The sequence below is a fragment of the Trichoderma gamsii genome, assembly GCF_001481775.2.
Source record: "Trichoderma gamsii strain T6085 chromosome Unknown Scaffold_5.2, whole genome shotgun sequence".
NCBI classification, from domain to species: domain Eukaryota; kingdom Fungi; phylum Ascomycota; class Sordariomycetes; order Hypocreales; family Hypocreaceae; genus Trichoderma; species Trichoderma gamsii.
The window spans coordinates 1,200,175-1,216,883 of record NW_020171342.1 but is presented as its reverse complement, the minus strand read 5'-3'; the positions used below and the strand labels follow the sequence as shown (position 1 = coordinate 1,216,883).

General features: G+C 48.1%; 8 protein-coding genes across 8 annotated transcripts; 3 read left to right on the top strand and 5 right to left on the bottom strand.

The window, feature by feature from the left end:
• Positions 1-534: 534 nt before the first annotated feature.
• TGAM01_v202283 (hypothetical protein) lies at positions 535-1,119 on the bottom strand (the record flags this gene model as incomplete). Its single annotated transcript, XM_018807129.1, has 1 exon — positions 535-1,119. One exon carries the CDS (start codon positions 1,117-1,119, stop codon positions 535-537), a length of 585 nt encoding a protein of 194 aa, XP_018659637.1.
• Positions 1,120-2,058: 939 nt separating this feature from the next.
• TGAM01_v202282 (vacuolar ATP synthase 16 kDa proteolipid subunit 2) lies at positions 2,059-2,778 on the bottom strand (the record flags this gene model as incomplete). Its single annotated transcript, XM_018807130.1, has 5 exons — positions 2,059-2,248; positions 2,309-2,427; positions 2,489-2,571; positions 2,639-2,669; positions 2,734-2,778. 5 exons carry the CDS (start codon positions 2,776-2,778, stop codon positions 2,059-2,061), a joined length of 468 nt encoding a protein of 155 aa, XP_018659638.1.
• A 944-nt stretch (positions 2,779-3,722) lies between these two features.
• Positions 3,723-4,513, top strand: TGAM01_v202281 (V-type H+-transporting ATPase 16kDa proteolipid subunit; the record flags this gene model as incomplete). Its single annotated transcript, XM_018807131.1, has 5 exons — positions 3,723-3,760; positions 3,811-3,823; positions 3,872-4,005; positions 4,069-4,253; positions 4,368-4,513. The coding sequence occupies 5 exons, from the start codon at positions 3,723-3,725 to the stop codon at positions 4,511-4,513; spliced, it is 516 nt and encodes a 171-aa protein (XP_018659639.1).
• A 1,618-nt stretch (positions 4,514-6,131) lies between these two features.
• TGAM01_v202280 (hypothetical protein) lies at positions 6,132-7,708 on the top strand (the record flags this gene model as incomplete). The annotated part of the gene is made up of 2 exons (XM_024548963.1): positions 6,132-6,321; positions 6,438-7,708. 2 exons carry the CDS (start codon positions 6,132-6,134, stop codon positions 7,706-7,708), a joined length of 1,461 nt encoding a protein of 486 aa, XP_024406366.1.
• A 577-nt stretch (positions 7,709-8,285) lies between these two features.
• TGAM01_v202279 (hypothetical protein) lies at positions 8,286-9,194 on the top strand (the record flags this gene model as incomplete). Its single annotated transcript, XM_018807133.1, has 1 exon — positions 8,286-9,194. The coding sequence occupies one exon, from the start codon at positions 8,286-8,288 to the stop codon at positions 9,192-9,194; it is 909 nt and encodes a 302-aa protein (XP_018659641.1).
• Positions 9,195-9,369: 175 nt separating this feature from the next.
• Positions 9,370-11,157, bottom strand: TGAM01_v202278 (pyruvate decarboxylase; the record flags this gene model as incomplete). The annotated part of the gene is made up of 1 exon (XM_018807134.2): positions 9,370-11,157. The coding sequence occupies one exon, from the start codon at positions 11,155-11,157 to the stop codon at positions 9,370-9,372; it is 1,788 nt and encodes a 595-aa protein (XP_018659642.2).
• Positions 11,158-12,261: 1,104 nt separating this feature from the next.
• Positions 12,262-12,728, bottom strand: TGAM01_v202277 (hypothetical protein; the record flags this gene model as incomplete). Its single annotated transcript, XM_018807135.1, has 2 exons — positions 12,262-12,513; positions 12,573-12,728. 2 exons carry the CDS (start codon positions 12,726-12,728, stop codon positions 12,262-12,264), a joined length of 408 nt encoding a protein of 135 aa, XP_018659643.1.
• Positions 12,729-13,738: 1,010 nt separating this feature from the next.
• On the bottom strand, positions 13,739-16,440 carry TGAM01_v202276 (hypothetical protein; the record flags this gene model as incomplete). Its single annotated transcript, XM_024548962.1, has 6 exons — positions 13,739-13,828; positions 13,883-13,960; positions 14,065-14,357; positions 14,436-15,672; positions 15,735-16,139; positions 16,225-16,440. 6 exons carry the CDS (start codon positions 16,438-16,440, stop codon positions 13,739-13,741), a joined length of 2,319 nt encoding a protein of 772 aa, XP_024406365.1.
• Between the last annotated feature and the right edge of the window lie 269 nt (positions 16,441-16,709).

Below are 16,709 nucleotides of genomic sequence, written 5' to 3'. Positions count from 1 at the left end.
CCAGGAGATGGGGAGTTTTCAGACAAAAGAAGAGGAAGAAGAAAAGGCGGTGACCGCTGGCGGGTTATCCAACTAGCACGTGTAGGTTGAGGTCGACAATACTAATATAGACATATGCCTGTATATCTATACACATGAGCTTTCGTTATCATTCATTTTCAGGCACTCAGGCAAATTGCATCCTTGTCATTTTCCACTGTGGGTATTTAAGGCACAATAATGCTATTGTTTATTGAAAAGGTAATTAAAGATAAGAGTGTAAATAGCAATGGTAAAACCTGTTAGCATTATGAGACGGTATAGGTTAAGTGTAAAGAGTGGGCTTCAAATAAGACACGAAACAGAATCCTTTGTTGGTTGCGAAGGGTTTGAAACAGCCGCCTTTGACATAGACGTCCAGCCCAACAACAATAATAGACGCATATTAGTTGCTAAACTGCCTAGATAGAAAAGATATTAAAACTCTAATAAAGCCATCGTATCGAACCAGGGTATCATCGCCGCCTATCATCACCGCGTCTTTGCACAGGCTGGTCATTGCCGTCGTATCTTTTCACATATCGCCAAAACAGTAATCATGACCAGCACATCAAAGTCGCGGCCGCGGTCAACATTAATCTGCAGCCACCCCTCGACTCCAACCTTCATATCATGCGTGAAAATAGCGACAACCTCGCCGCGCTCGTCAATGAGCTTTCTATTCCGCTTAGTGGCTGCGTGGAACTTCTTGCCAGGCACACTGACATGATGGGTGCGTTTCCAGGTGAACTGCTCCCGCTCGCCTTTGCCCGTCTCGGAGACGATGTCACCGCTCGAAAAGGAGACGGAGATGTTGCGCTCGCAGCTGCTCTTCTTGGGTTTGAAGAAGTCTTCCCAGATGATGGGCTCGCCGCTTGTGGGATCGCCGAAGCCAATCTTGCAGTGCCGCGAGAATTTGGGCATGTAGCACGAAACCAGGATGGGCGTGGCCAGGTCAGGCCCGCTGTGCAGCGCGAGATCCGGGCGGTTCCCGGGCAGCGGCTGGTTCTTGACCTTGTAGAGAGGCTCCTCCTCGCCGTCGGGGATTATCTGGTAGGAGAGCTTGAAGGCGGGTCTCACAATCTGGAATAGCCGAGACATTGTAGGTATTTTGGTGGCGACGATGTCTTGTTTGTTTGTTTGTTTGTTTGTTTGTTTGTTATGACATGATACTATAGCCGCTGCTACTATACGCATTGGGAGGCATTTTTGTGGCCGGTTGCCCTTTCTTTTATATGCGCCTTGCGATGGCTGAGGCTGAACAGCTTCAGCTGTTTCATCGTGGCTTTTGGGGGCAGCGCAGGGCAGCTCAGCTTGACTCGCCGCCCATACAAGCTGGCGCCACCCGTATCTCTCGTACTCGTCGCATTCCCGGGGTTCGGTGGACTCTTGAGGCAAGGGGGGAGCTAGTGGAGCTGGTGCCGTCCAATCAGTGAAGCAATTTGAAGCTGAGGCTGACAGGCAGCAAGATGGGATTGGAGTACGGCCACCCAGTTGGTATCGTGATCAATGTTACAGGATTATTCAGTAGAATGAATAGGCATTTCAAAAGTTTTCTCTTGCTTCAACTTTTGATACAAGTTTTCCATCTGCCCCGTAGATGAAGGAAGTCAAGAATATGGAGACGCGGCCCACATCGTCAGGCTTCATAACCGCTAATACCAACGTCGGCCTCCGTCCATAGGAAGCGGATCACCGCCTCTTAGGGTTCTATGGTCTAATGGTTATGACTGCGGATTCTGATTCCGCCAGCGAGGGTTCGATTCCCTCTAGAACCTAGTCGTTCTTTTTTTGTTGGTGTTTTGGTGCTTCGCTGCCATCTTGGCTTTCGTGATGTTTTTTCTCCACTAGCCAGAATAGGCTTTTTGGTTACCATGTCCATTGTTTCAATCCCGAGTTCTTCGAGCGAACAATCTATGTGTTATTGAGTTGGATGAGGGAAAGGCGGTCGGTTACCCCCTGCTCCGAGAGTTGAGCAATAGGGCGACAATCAATCTGTTCCAACATGATGTTTAGTTTATGACGTCCAGATACAAGTTCCTAGCCGCAGTTTGCATACCCGTATAGACCAAGGACTTCTCCAAAAATCAGAATGAGAATCATGCCAATGTAGACTCTCGATTGCTTCATGTATGCGCGGACGCCGTTATCGCCCACGATTCCGATGCAATAGCCCGCAGCCAGGCCGGTCAAGCCAACCACCAGGCCGCACGTAAAATGCATAAAGCTGCTGTGCACACGGGTTAGCTTCATGTTTGTAATCAACAAGAATTTGACGTTATTCACATACGCGAATAAAGTATAGGCTTCATTGTTTGCGGCAGGAGGTCGAATATCCTCAGCGATGAGAACCGCTATGACGAGAGAGTAAACGGCAATGATACCAGACATAACAACGGGAATCAGACACTGTTCGTAAGACGACTTAGTAAATTGCATGCGGGAGAGATATGAATGGAGACAATTTAACCCTGATGATAAGATCTGGCCGAAAAGCTGCAACACTAGCGATGCCAATACCAGATTTTACGGTGCCGTACGCAGCACCAATAGCTAGAGTCATTCGCGTTAGAACCATCAAATGCACTACGGAGAGGGGATAAGTTCTTGTTTGCCTTACATCCGAAGATCATGGCTGCAGCAATACCAGTCTATGTTGTTTTATTAGCACCTGATTAATGTTCATGGTTCGGGAGCAATGTGCGAGCAGCTTACCATCCCTATGAAGGGAGCAAACTTGGGCGCCAGCTCAGACTCCATGATGAACACGATGACAACTGGCTGCAAGAGTTGAAGCAGCGGCTGTCTAGAGATATTGCTGTCGTCAAGGTGCTGGGCACGGCTCTTTAGATTTTGGTTTTGTTAAGAAAACGAGCTGCGGTTCGCGTGAACAATGTGAGCGGTAATTGTACCCGAGTTGGAATCGTGGAAATAACTGTATTGATCAAGCTTGAAGCTTGCTCTTCTAGAGGTCGAGTCAGTCGGGGCTGGTGACTTCGCTCCGCGTTTTGAAATCGATATTGCTGCCAATATGTACTTGCCACCTATCTCCGCAACCCAGAGACCTTTGAGATCCAACAGGTACATCGGGTGAGTGACCCCCCCCGCGTCTAGATATTGTGCGTCCCGGCCAGTCACTGGATTCATGTGAGGCTAGAGCGCCAAGCCTGCTACAAATAGCCGGCACGATAAGCAAACCGGGTAGCCCTGTCGCATGCGTGGCCCTACTGGGAAAACGTGTCGATGCGAGGAATACGCAGACTTGGCGAATTGTTGTCGTTGCGAAAAAAGCCTAGCGCTGCCGATGGATATAACTCCAGTACATACGGATGCAAGTATAGTTTCTTCATACTGCCTGGCAAAAGACATGTATCTAACATGGCTTTATTGGAAATGGCAGATATGCAGCATGAGGGAAAAGGATTTTGTTCGTTGCCTATTTGGAGCCTGAAATGACGTGGAAGCTCCAACCGAGCTCATCTGACACCCCCAATAAGCCATTTAGTGTCAAACGGGTCGAGTACCCTTTGCGCTTTCGTTTGGATGCCTCCAGCAATACCTCAGGCTACTAATACTCCGTGATTATACTCCAAAAATCCTTCTGATGCTTCTCTGTATTTCTCCGCTTTGTAGGTTCTCCTCCTTCTTGCCAACTCTTGCTTTTGGTCAAACACTGCCATCGTGGCACTCAGTCTCGTTACAAGATGTACGACCAAGATGTTTTTGCCTCGGTGGAGCGATGGTATGTATCTCTTGTCTGGAATAGATCTTACTGATTGCTAATAAGCACAGTCCCATGTATTCTGTTAGTATTTTCCGAGTATCAAGCATTACGGCAGCTGATAATCTGTAGTCCTTCTTCGCGGCGATGGGAATCGCATTCGCAATCATATTTACAACATTCGGCGCAGCCTATGGCACTGCTAAGTCGTCCATTGCCATCTTCTCCAGCGGTGTCCTTCATCCCGATCGATTGATGCAGAACACGTACGTCTTCTCAAGAGGCCGATCGAGATACGAGAGATCATATGGGAGAGGCTAACAACTCAGTCTATGCTCGATTATGGCTCAAATCCTCTCCATATATGGGCTCGTCGCCGCAGTTATAATGTCCAACTCGGTTAAAGAGAAAATGGCCGCCCACACAGGTTTTATGCAGCTTGGTGCCGGAATGGCTGTTGGCCTGTGTGGGTTGGCGGCTGGTTTTGCAATTGGTATTATTGGAGATGCCGGTGGTAAGTCTTGAGCAATCAACATTGCAACTCCCTGTTGAAGAGACGGTCGCGTGCCCTCTCGTATTCTTAGCAGCGACAATAATCCAACGAATTCTGGCTGACTGACTGATGTAGTGCGAGCGAGTTCCCAACAGCCTCGACTGTACGTTGGCATGGTTCTCATTCTCATTTTTGCCGAAGTCCTGGGCCTCTATGGAGTGATTGTTTCGATTCTCATGATTACAAAGTCCAACGAAGATGTCACGGTTTGCAAATATTAGGTTATATCGTGGTGATTGGAAAGTGGAATGAGTGCAGAAGAATCCAGCGGTCTACAAGGCTTTTCGATGATTGCACATTCGTGTACTACTCGAAAGAAAGGTAGGGAGGAGGGAGAAAACATGATGATGGGCTACTGCAGCGTTTGAAGCGCGTAAACGACTTGTTCCATGCACATATACTCTGAATTGGGTAAACGAACGTGTAGATAAAAAGGCACTGGAATATAGATGCTTGAAAGTATAGTCATGTCGAGGTTGGAGCTCATGGCTCATATGTCGTAGTTCATTACACAAATGCCCGTCAGATCTCGTGTCGCTCGAGGTTCTACACGCGCACCTAGAGAGATCTGCAGCGGTGTTCCTTCAACCTGCAGTACGATCTGCATCATCTGTCGATCTTGCAAAATGTAGTACACCCATATCCGTTCGGCTCCAGCTGATGTAATGTAACGACCCTTCTGGTTGACGGATTCTCGACACTGGTAAAAGTGCGTTTGCTGACCTATGGGTATGCGTTAGCCCTTAATTTTGACGGGGAGCGGCCCGTCCCCACAGACCGCGGAGTGTTGGATCTCGGGCCGTAGATCAAGGGTGGATCAGACCGTCAGACAAGATCGCGGCACCAGATGCCTAATCTGGCTCTTTGCTTGAGATTGTGTGGTTTGCTGTGATGTGTTGCTTCCCTCTATTGCAGCGTCGCGGTGTATGAAGGATAGAGGCAGGGTCGAGCCAATGGCTTCATTGGACCATATTTTCGGTGATTTATTTATGCACGCCTGGTATAAATGCTATTACGTGGCTATGCAGCGATATTACTAAGATGGCCAGAATAATCCATATTTGCTTTTTCTCGGATGACATCTTGACGCCTGGTGTAACGCTCGTCTGCATAATATTACTGGCAAGAGCGCATGCATGGCGTATTTAGCGCAGGTGAAATAAAATTGACATTTCATTCAGCTCTGGGCATTTCTCTTCTTGATTCAATAAAAGATGCTGAGACATTAGCAAACTTTGCGTGGTATCCAGCAGACAAACATCCAAGCAGCATACGGTAATCTCGTTTTGTTTGCTCGGCTTGGCCAAGTGGAGGATTCGGTCAGTTCAGCTGTCTACACTTGGTTGCTCCTCCACCTTCTCGCCTCGCCCTGCTGCCACTTTTCAATTTCCCTCCGCTCCTTCCAGCAGCCTTCAGCTCAGTTGGCTCCCGCGATCCGAGGCACTTTATCCCCTTACATTCTCCTGAGACATTGGATTTTGCCTAGTCTTGCATCGTCCTCTATCAGCCCCCCTGTCCTCGCATCTCGAGCCGTCTCACCCCCTTGCGACTTGATATGTCAAGACAGCCGGTACGTATTTGAGTGCTGTTTCTTTCGATTTGCGACTATCCTTATGTTATACTTGAGGCCATTCGCTAAGCGCCTTGCAAAATTTGATGCAGCATCCCTAGAATCCTATCACGTCCCTGAACGCACCCGGTTCTGCTTTCGAAACGCGGCAGCTAGTCTCTAGAAAGGCATTTTCTGCCAACAGCATCTTGCAAAACACTCCTCCTGAAGCCCAATTCCTCTTTGCAACGACTGGGACACTGGCTTAGCATTTGCATATCCTCAAAGTTATGCCTCGAGGAACTGGGTCGAGTCTCAGACACAAATCCCCCGGCAATGGCTCGTCGCATGAAGACCGTGTGGGCCGCCCCATGGTCCGATATCTCTTGGATACATATTCCGTAGAGCAGATTAAAAAGCTGTTTGAAGAAGAAGCATGTGCGCTGCCATTATCGCCATTATTGTTATCGCCTTTACAAGGTAGGTGCTTCCTCCCCTCTTCGTTACATACCGATACATCCTTAAAAGCCCTTATGTACCGACGAGATGTAAGAAGATATCGTAAGAACGACATAGCTAATAAATGATCGCTAAAGAAGATGACGCTGGAGATGATGCAGACTCGTTATCGCCTGAATCTGAACCGACCTCAAAAGCTACGATTTCTAGCACGGCTTGCCAGATCATTGCATTGCCGCCATCTTTAGATACCGTTGGAACAGCTTTCAAACCCATCAACAGTACAATTCTTTCAATCACTGCTCTCGAAGAAAGCCCTGAGGCTAATGGCATTACATCTTTGGACAATGCTGTTGTCTGTCGGGGACAAGAAGAGCTCACGGCGGAAGAAGCGCTTTCTACTCTGGCAAAAGATGACGTCGCAGAAAACACGGACGAGTTAAAAGTAGACAAACATACAAAGAAGCAGAAAGAGTACATTTGCGGCTTCTGTAGCGAGTACGGGTTCTATAAGAGGCTGTCAAGGCCGAGCGACTTGAAGCGTCACTTGGAAAGCACGCACCATACCAACAATCTGTGGGTCTGTCCCAAAGAAAACTGCCGGAGGGTCTTTCAGTGGCTGGGGGCCTTCAAAGAGCACGCCAGATATTATCACAAGGCACGCGTTAGGATTTACGACGCCGAGGTTATCACGCTTTGTCCCCAAACTGTCTTTGCGTGCGGCTTTGAAGGCTGTAGCCAAGTCTACGAGGCAGTATCGGAATTTGAAGCGAGCCCAGCAAGAGACAAATATATCGCCCACGTCGTCACCCATTTACAGAGTTCCCTGGAAAAGCCCAGAGCTTGGACTTTTACATTTAGGATGCGCAACCTGCTGAGCCAAAGTGCTTTGTCCAATATTTGGCCGCCTCCGTCACTGTCATACGAGCAGAATCTTCAGCTCAAGTGGGATGCCCGGTCTGGCAGCGTGCTTCAAAAGCTTCTAGAGACAAGACACCTCGGTAGCCCAAGCTCATTGATTCGCAATGCGATTGCTTTGGGATCGGTTTCTTGCAGAGAAGTTCAGCTTGCCCGAGGCAACGCTGTATTGCCCATTCTTGGTCAGTGTCAGGCCGAGGTGCTTCAGATGGATATGCCTGCCGTTCAAGCCACTCCTTCGCCAGCGGAGCCTGCTGATGTCACTGCGGGATCTGCCATTGCCAAGTGCAGTGAATCTTTGGTCGCTCCCAATCATAGTGATGCGCTGGAAGCCTATCGACCAGAGCATTCGCATCAGGACGCGATGCAAGAGATACTGGACTGTCTTCATGACCAGCCTGTAGAGCAGCAATACCTTTCGGAAGATTTTACAGACTCAATGGAGTGGCTTGAGAACAATGACAGTGAGGAGGGCAATGACATTCTCTAGTGGCTGGATGTATTAAAGCCTGATTAATTCTCTCATTCTTGGATACCTTGTGGTGCATCATAGATAGCAAGGCGCGGCTATTTCTTTTGTTGTAGTAGGATGACCTTTTGCGGATAATCTCCTTCCCTTCTTTTATTCTAAAGTTATTAATATTTTACATGTGGCTCTTTTCTTTTGTTTGAGTATGTACCTACTTGTCTTTGTGGATAGCATAAACGTCACATGTTCAGCCGTGCGTCAAACCTAGATTCTATGTCTTTCACGACGCGAATCCTCCTTCTCTCTCTCCTTTCTCTTTCTATTTTCTTTGTCCTTTTCTTTCTCTTTATTCTCCAGATGCCTTTTTTTCGGCTAAAGATTCCTGAGTAGCGGAAGAATGCATATATAAAGCACGCTGTCCTTCTCCATGAAGCTGCAGCGTCCGTGGTCATATTACAAAGCTTGGTCGATACCCCTTCCATTACTTTTCGCTTCGATTTGACCGTCTTTTTAGTTCTTGATTTCTTCCGGCTCTCACGAAATTGAAGTCTGCGACTATCGTGATGATATACTCCTGACGCTTGATCTCCGTCCCAAGATGCCTGCCTCTGTTGATTCTCGCAAAGTCCAGGCCAACAACCATCTCGATGGCTTGCCCAACGAAATACTAGAGATGATTGTATATAAGACGATTAAGAACCCGTTCGACATTTACGCCACCTTGGCCAATGTTCGGACAATCTCACGCATTGCTCGGACTTGTAGGCGTCTATACTCTGTTGCCAACCCGATTCTCTACAGGTGGAGCATCCAGCACGGCGGCTGTTCTGGTCTCTTCTGGGCGGCCAGGAAGAATAGAGTCGATGTATTCAAGCGATTCGTGGAAGTCGGAGCATCGGTTAACATGGTGGTTACCGATCGGACTCCTGCAATGACCGCGGTGACATTTAGCAGCATCGATATTGTGCGCTATCTGCTGACTCTTCCCGACGTCGACTGGAACCGAACAAGTATACATCATGGCATGGCACCGTTGCATGCGGCCATGGCGTGTCCGACGGAGATCACGAAGCTGCTGTTGAACTGCAAGGATGTGTCGGTAGATGAGAAGACTGGGTGGGAGAGACATACAGCGCTGCATTATGCCTCGGAGAGGAATATGGTTTCCGAAGCAAAAACTATACTCGAGAGAGGCGCAGATCCAGATGCTCGAAATCACCGCGGCTGGTCGCCGCTCAATTTTGCAGCAGCCCGGGGACACACAGACATGGTGCGGCTGCTCCTCGAGACCGGCAAAGTCGATATCAACGTGAATCCCGAAGACGGTCAGCCGCCTCTAGCCGCAGCAGCCGTCAAGGGGCACAAAGACATATTTGAGATGCTCATCTCGCATCCGGATATTGACGTTGAGGTTGTTTTGAGCTGTGGTTATACAAAGAAGAATATGGATGATATACCCTCTGACTTGTTTAACCGTCTAATTATGGAAGTGGCTGGGGGTAGTTGAAGGCAACGAGCGGTGAATTTGGTAACCATAGACAGCATAAGCAAAGCGATTCTTTTTCACAAACTGTTACTACTGAGATGCGAAGAGTCTTCGAGATTATATTACGGAATCATCAATTATTATTTGAGCAATTGAACAAGCTACACTCTTAATAGCTATGACATTGAAAAGTTACTTAATTCTTTCCGTTCGTCTTGTTCCTGTTAGCCATAAAGCCAGCAAAATTCTTAAGAGGAAGTGGAGCATCCTTCAAGTCCATAAAGACCTCTATGACAGCCAAGCCTTTGCCCTTTTCCACATCCGGGCGCGCCAAAAGACTTCGCAGCTCACCCCAACTCCGAGCCTGCTCAGCTATCACGGGGTAATCGGAATCATTAATTGGCGCTCCGAAAAAGCTCGCCGCCTGTGTATTTCTCCATGGCTGGATGTCGTTGTAGCTTTCGTCAAACCCATGGATGTATCGCTCGACCGTGTAGCCATCATTGTTGATGACGATAATGGTCGTGTCAAGTTTGTTCCTGATGATATCGCTGATACCTTGAACTGACATCTGAAGGCTTCCGTCACCGATGAACAGGATGGACCGGCCTGAAAACCCGGCAGCCTCTTTAGAACCTTCCTTGCGCTGCTCTCGACGAGCTAGAGCGGCTCCTTGCAACGCTGGGAGCGTATAGCCGATGGACAGCCATAGACCCGAATTCATAAAGATGACATTGTCTGGTAATACCATTGAACAAGCGCCAGCAATGGCTGTTCCGGCTTCCACAAGAATGATATCTCCAGATCGAAGGAAATTAGACATGGATAACCAAAACTCATCGTGCTCAATCTTTTCGTTCTTGGAGGATGGCTTGAGATTCTGAAGCAGATGAGGCGGGTAGGTCGAGCCCCGCTTGAATGGATATTCAGGCAACTTTGTCGCACTGATGCTTTTCAGGAGCTTGGCCATGAACGACTTGGGGGAGTAGACGCGACCGGAGGTATCGGAGTCCTTGCTAAAAAACTTGGCCGAGTATTGGTTGATTGTTATGGTAACATCCGCCTTGGGAACGGCCGAAAACCCAAAGGTGTTGACATCGGAATGCATAGGACCAAAATCCAATACAAGATCAGCCTCATCGACTTGCTGTTTGAAAACTGTGTCTCCAACAGCTCCCATGTAAACGCCTTGATAGTTGGGTATACTTTCGTTGATGATACCCTTCCCAAACGTCATAGTAGCCGTAGGGATGCCAGTCAGCCTTACAAACTCATTGATCTCTTCAGTCACTCGGAAGCGAGCAGCCAATCCTCCCATGAAAATCATCGGTTTTTTAGACTTCTGAATCGACTCTACGATTGAAGAGACAACTTTGGTCTCGTGCTCTTCATCGTATCCGGGCAGTGAAAGATCGATGGGTGATGTAGGGGCGGGCACCTTGGCATGGACCAAGTTGGTGGGAAGCTCGATGTAGACGGGACGACTCTCCAAGACGCAAGTTTTCAAGGTTGCGTCAACTAGAGCCGGTGCCTTGTCAACATCTATCAGATTAGCCTGAGCAGCTGTCACAAACTTGTTCATGTCTGCAAAAATCCTGAGCCTGCCGTCGCCCAAAGAATGGTGCAAACAAGCGCCGGCTTCTTGCGCGGCCGTAGGAGGAGTTCCAACAAGGTGCACAATGGGCGCTCTTTCGCCGTACGCGCCTCCAATGGCGTTGATGGCGGAGAGATCGCCAACGCCGTAGGAAGTGACCATGGCCGATATTCCCTTGATTCTTCCATAGCCGTCAGAGGCGTAGCCCGAGTTGAGCTCGTTTGCATTCCCAACCCAATTGAGGCCTGCTGGCTTGACATAATCGAGAATGGTAAGATTGTAATCTCCAGGAACTCCGTGAACAGATCCAAGGCCGAGCTGGACCAGCCTTTTGAAGATGTACTCGCACAGGTCAATCTGCTCCTGGCCTTCTCCATTTGTATTCGTCATGATGTCGGGACTGTATTTTTCTTCGTGAGAGAAATTTGATAGCAAAATCAAAAGAAATAAAGAAAAGAAGATGATGTTGTCGATGCGCAGAGGCAAAAGAGTTTGAGATGGGCAGATGTCAGGCGCACTTCACGTCAATGGCAGCTGCAACTGCTATAGCATACACCACCGGGCAGTATAGTCCACGAACAATTTGCAGAATCAAATCCAGTTTACAAACATTATCCCAAGCTCTTATTATACTTTTCGCCCTTCGAAATCTCTCTGCTCTCTTGGCGGATAGTCGGGTCAGCGAAACACCTCCTCTCCCTCCTCCCCCACCTTATACCGATGCATCGCCATCACACCGATCACTCCGGGCTTAAATAAGACACTTTATAGTCTTGGATAGCGCGATTAATTGGTTATTTCCGGGATTCAAAAACGCCTTTTACACAGCTTTCTGATTAATTCGGGCCCCAAGGGCGTGGAGCACATGCACTTGTCGTTATTGCCGGCAGGAGTCGGTTCGAGATTCGAGAGCCAGTCTGATCTAAGATGACTAGTATGGCAGCAGCAAGTTCAGAGGTAAGATTGCGTGTTAGTGTTCAGCCACCGGGTGGACAAGTCAACTGTGTATACTAAGCTGTATCAGTAGGAATGATGACGACAGGTACCAGTTGTCCGAACTTTGTTTGGCTGTTAACAAGGAAAGGCACAAACACCGCCATAATTACACCGGTGCTTTTTTTTTGATTCTTTTCTTGCCGATATGTTTGCCGTTGATAATCATGGTTGCTTTATCAACGACGACAACTGGTCAAATTGGGGGAAACCGTGTGCGAGAGACAGTTGAGACATTGAACTCAGCTCAACTTTGGGAAAGACTACGTACGCAATCAGCACTGCCATCTGAAGCCTGGAAAGATAAAACGAATAGCATCGGTATTATATAATACGTCGATCAGCACTTGGTTAGTGCTGTCGAATCAACGCGGCCTGTGTCTATACAGAGTTTCCTATCTGACCACCTCAGATAATTGAAGGCAGCCCCACACCATCTCAGCAATCTAATACGGCAAATAATGGATACGAGGCTTAGGTAGTCTCCCAAAAAGAAACTTTTCAACTCGTTTGCTCCTGACCGCCTGCCAACAGCACGAATTCGTCGCTTACGGCAAACTGTAACTTTTGGTCATTGGCGAAGTTTTTTTCGTCGGCGCCCAGCTTCGTCTCATATTCCGGATCTGCGAATGACGCAAGAAGCAATGCCATGTTCGGGAAGACAAAGGTAGTGATGGCGTCGCAATTGATGAATGAGGTCTTGCTGCCAAAGGCGGCTCGGGTAACTGCTCTTTCAGCCTCGGTATTGAAATGCTATTTTATGGTTAGTGGTCAGCCGTATTTTCTGTAGGAGAGATTAACTCGAGACGTACAATTGAATAGTCGAGCACGCCGTATCGCTTACAGAAGTCGAGAGCCATGGGGGCGTGAACCTCGGTATAATGCTTCCGAAACTCTTCATCGCTCAATCCCTCTTTCTTGGAGACTAGGAATGTAGCTTTGGCTACATGTCGAAATGTACCGGCCATGATGGATATAGAGATTGGCGACGAGAAAAGATGGCAGTCTTAAATTGAATGATGGTTCCAATGGCCGACATGGTCTTTCTGGGCCTTTATATACCCAATGCACTTGATGTAGTCCATCTCTTCGAAGCACTCACGTCTATTTCGAGGAACACATTTCATGACAAGATACGTTGCGCTACTGCTGTAAACGTTTAGACTACCGAGGTGCTCTGTTTGGGGGATTTATGGGGTCATATACATCAGCACCCCAAAGTTTAATTCCTATTACAGCAGCCCAGTAGAAAAACAGAATGTCATTATATCCGATTGGACTTTTCGTAAACGTTGACGAAGCTTATCAAGCACATTGATGAGGGCTGATTTCATATTATTCATCTGCATACCAAGAGGTCCTTGGAATCCACGCCGAGCTAATATACCTCGTTAATAACACTCATAATGCAGGAAACTACACTGCAAGCAAAGCTGTCTTACAAGCGCTGGGTTCACGATCTGGCGGATCTCACTAGCCTGCAAATGGCTAGAATCCCGAGCTGTGACTGTGTATATTATGGATCGTGTCGCCTGGCAGAGCTGCTAGATGCGACACATGCTTTCAATTCGGTCCAATTTCCCTCGTGATCTTCTTGACATCATAATAATGCCCGATACTTGTGCCCTTTTCTGTACAGATGCGGATATGCTAGTTGTAGGTTGTGTCGGCGATTGGTTTATACAGGTAACAGGTCCGCAATATGACAGGGATCGCAAACTGGACGCAAAATGCATCAACATTATGGTATCGAATTACGCGAGCTTTGTAGGAAATTTTGGATATGCTGCAACACACGTAACTGGGGAGGTGGTCGGCGGAGAATGCTATAAGACCATGGAGTGAAAGAGAAAGAGTAAAACGAGCGGCAGGATCAGGATTCGCCCGTATACAACCAGCCAAGAAGAGCACCATATGCGTGGACTGGTTGCTGTTTGGTATGTTCTCTCTCCAGCTGTTCGCTAATAAACCCATCAGCTTAGCAGTTTGGAAACCCCGGCAGTGGAAATCCCGATTCGTCCCATACGTCGTCTAGCCCGACAGCGAGATCGAACGGATCATTTCCAATCTGTTGCAAGATTAGCACAGCGTCAGTCAGCAGTATCAGATCCTATACACTCACATCGGGATAGCTACTGTCGAGCCATACTGATGTAGGGAGAGCACTGCCGTCCGCAGAAGGTGGCGGACAGGCGGCAACCTAAATGAATAGATGATGAGCAAATATTGCGAGCGTGAGGAGGGAGAAAAAAACAAGCCCTGGGGAAGAGTGTTAAGATGAACGATATGTGCTGCAGAGCTTACATTTGTTTGGTTGACAATGTCTTGAGTAATCGCCTGCTGCTGAGCAAGATCCGCGGGTTGCCGCATCCACACATTCTTGTAGTACAAATCGAGGAATCTACGTGCGCAAGACGACTTGGCTGTCTGCCGAGACTCTTTCCCGAGATGCATCTTGATAAGCATGATGGCCGTGCACATGATGAAAAATATCCAGGGATCAGCGACGCGAAGATATTTTTCGTCTATTATGGGGAGACATTGCTCGAGCAGGTCGATAGTCGACATTGCATTTGACATGATGATGCTAGCTGAGCCTACTTGGGAGTTAGCTATGTTGCAATCACACAACACTTGAGATTTCGGTAGACAAAGAAGGCAATAATACAACGAACCTTCTGGCTGTAGCAGGGTGATGCGAGTCATATGCAGCGACGCAATAGACAAATCTTCCCGAAGCTGTGCTAGGCTCTGCACTCCTAGATTCGCAAGTCCGATATTCGAAAGAAGTATCTCGCGTGATGTTTGATAGCAAATATTCTCTGAAAGTGGATATTTCCCATCATCCCTATCGATGTACGGTCGATGCAGAGCTAAAAGACACTCCTTGAGCTGAAACTCCAACATTGAAAACGTCAAGAAGAGATATGGGTCCCTTTTGTCGCCAGCCCTGCAGCTTCCCCAAGGCGGGAGATCATTGATTGCCTTTGTTATCTCATGAGTGTAGCGCAGGACTTCGTCGTACTCGGGAATCCTAAAAGCTCCTGACCCAAAAAGTCGACGTGAGATCTCGAGGCGGAGTGACCAACTTCGGAAGCTGTGGAACTGATAGGAGGATTCTGTGTAGTAGTTTGGCAGTCTTTCAATGGGGGAGTGCACGGTTGCATCATCAAAATCATCGTCTGCAAGATTGACAGGTGCCTCGACGTCGCACTCAATGTTATGGAGAAGAGTCAGTAGGCCGCATTCGAATGAGTTCTGAAGCTCCATTTCGCGAACGGTAAACCATATCCGCTTCTTCAACTCCCTTATGAAAAGAGTGTCCGTCAAAGGGGGATTGCGATGCAGCCCATCTGTGATGGCATCTTGAATTAGAGACCCAGTATCTTTCCAAAACCTCTTCTTGTTAATCACGTGCATTCTTCTAGCAATATATATCAAGCAGGACACTTGATAGTGCACAAGCTTGCGATGCTTTGAGCTCTGTAGCCTTAGCCAATCGTCAACCGCAGCAATCCATTGTTCAGACATGTGTCGATAGACGGTTGGAATTGGCGAAGAACCAGCAAGTTGAGGAGCGGCACTAATTGAGACAGCAAGCATGGAGAGAATCATGGCTGCCATTGTTGGATATCGCGTTCTCCCAGGCGTCCAGAAATTCATATACTCCCTGCTGAAAGTTGGAACATGCACTATACGATGAAGCTGTTCGAAATTGTTGAGATATATCGCGACGAGTGCATCTGTGTCGCCTTTTGGCGGTAAATGATTTGCTAACAGGGGCTGCTCTTGGGACACCATCTTCATTCTCCAGCCATCATCTCTGGCCGATTTGTTCTTCTTGATGTAGATTCCATAGGGTTTAAGCCATTGATCAGCTGTTTCCTTGATGAATGGGAAGAGTTGTGGGATCTATTCCATTATGTTAGCCGCCAACTCACATTTAAAAAAAGGTTGGGTTGGCTAGAGATTACCTCTGAGAAGAATCGCAAGAGAGTATGCCGTCTATAGTATCCCCGCGGGGATTTGTCTCTTGGATCAGGTGGGCTATCATTGTTAGTGCTAATGATGTTCCGGCTGCTCGAAATGGCTTCTTTGGCCTCAATTTCGGCGCTTCTCTTGGAGACTTCATCGACTTGGACATTTTCGACGCTCTCATCTCGTCCCTGCTGAGGACCCGGCCGTGATAGCAGCTCTCTCAGCTGAAAAAGCTCACTCCGAAGATTGAGAATCTCGGAATGGTTGGATTTGATCTGGTCCAATTGCGCGCTGTTATCCACCGGCGGCAGACCGAGCCTTGGCTTTGTTTCAAACTCGCATTGGTCTGCCCTTCCCGTCCTCACGCACCTGCGGCAAGGCCGGTTTCGATCACAGGAGAGCTGCAGTTGACTCAATGATTAGAAACATTCACGCCGCCGCCACATAAGACAATTTGAGCATTTATATCGCCTTTGAGTTTCATACCTTTTTTCTTCTGCATTCGCCGCAGCTCAGTTGGAGACGCTTCTTCCTGGTGCGTCCATCCTCGGCTATGGCCCTAGAGCTGGCAGCTGCAACTGGAGCTGAAGGTCCCAAACTGCTGGCTTCTTTATCTGACCCGTTATCGGCTATTGTCGGAGCCGGGTACACCCTTTCCGGATCATCAGTCATCGTCAATGGATCAAGAATCTGTCCCTGCATCCAAGTTCACGTTCGATCTTCATATTAAAGTCGAAAAGAGAGCTGTCCAGGATGCGCAGCAGAAGCTCTGGCCAACTGCTGACACGCTATGATTGGGTGGCTTGCAAATCGATCCGATCATCTCCGAACGCTGCTGCTCCACCATCGCCAATTGTGGCAAAATTCTCAACACCATTCTCCGAAGCTATTCCTAGAAGAGTTTATCAATCGATTCTCCCTCGCCATTACACCGAGAACACCGCCAAAAGCATCTCGTAAATCGAGCTTGA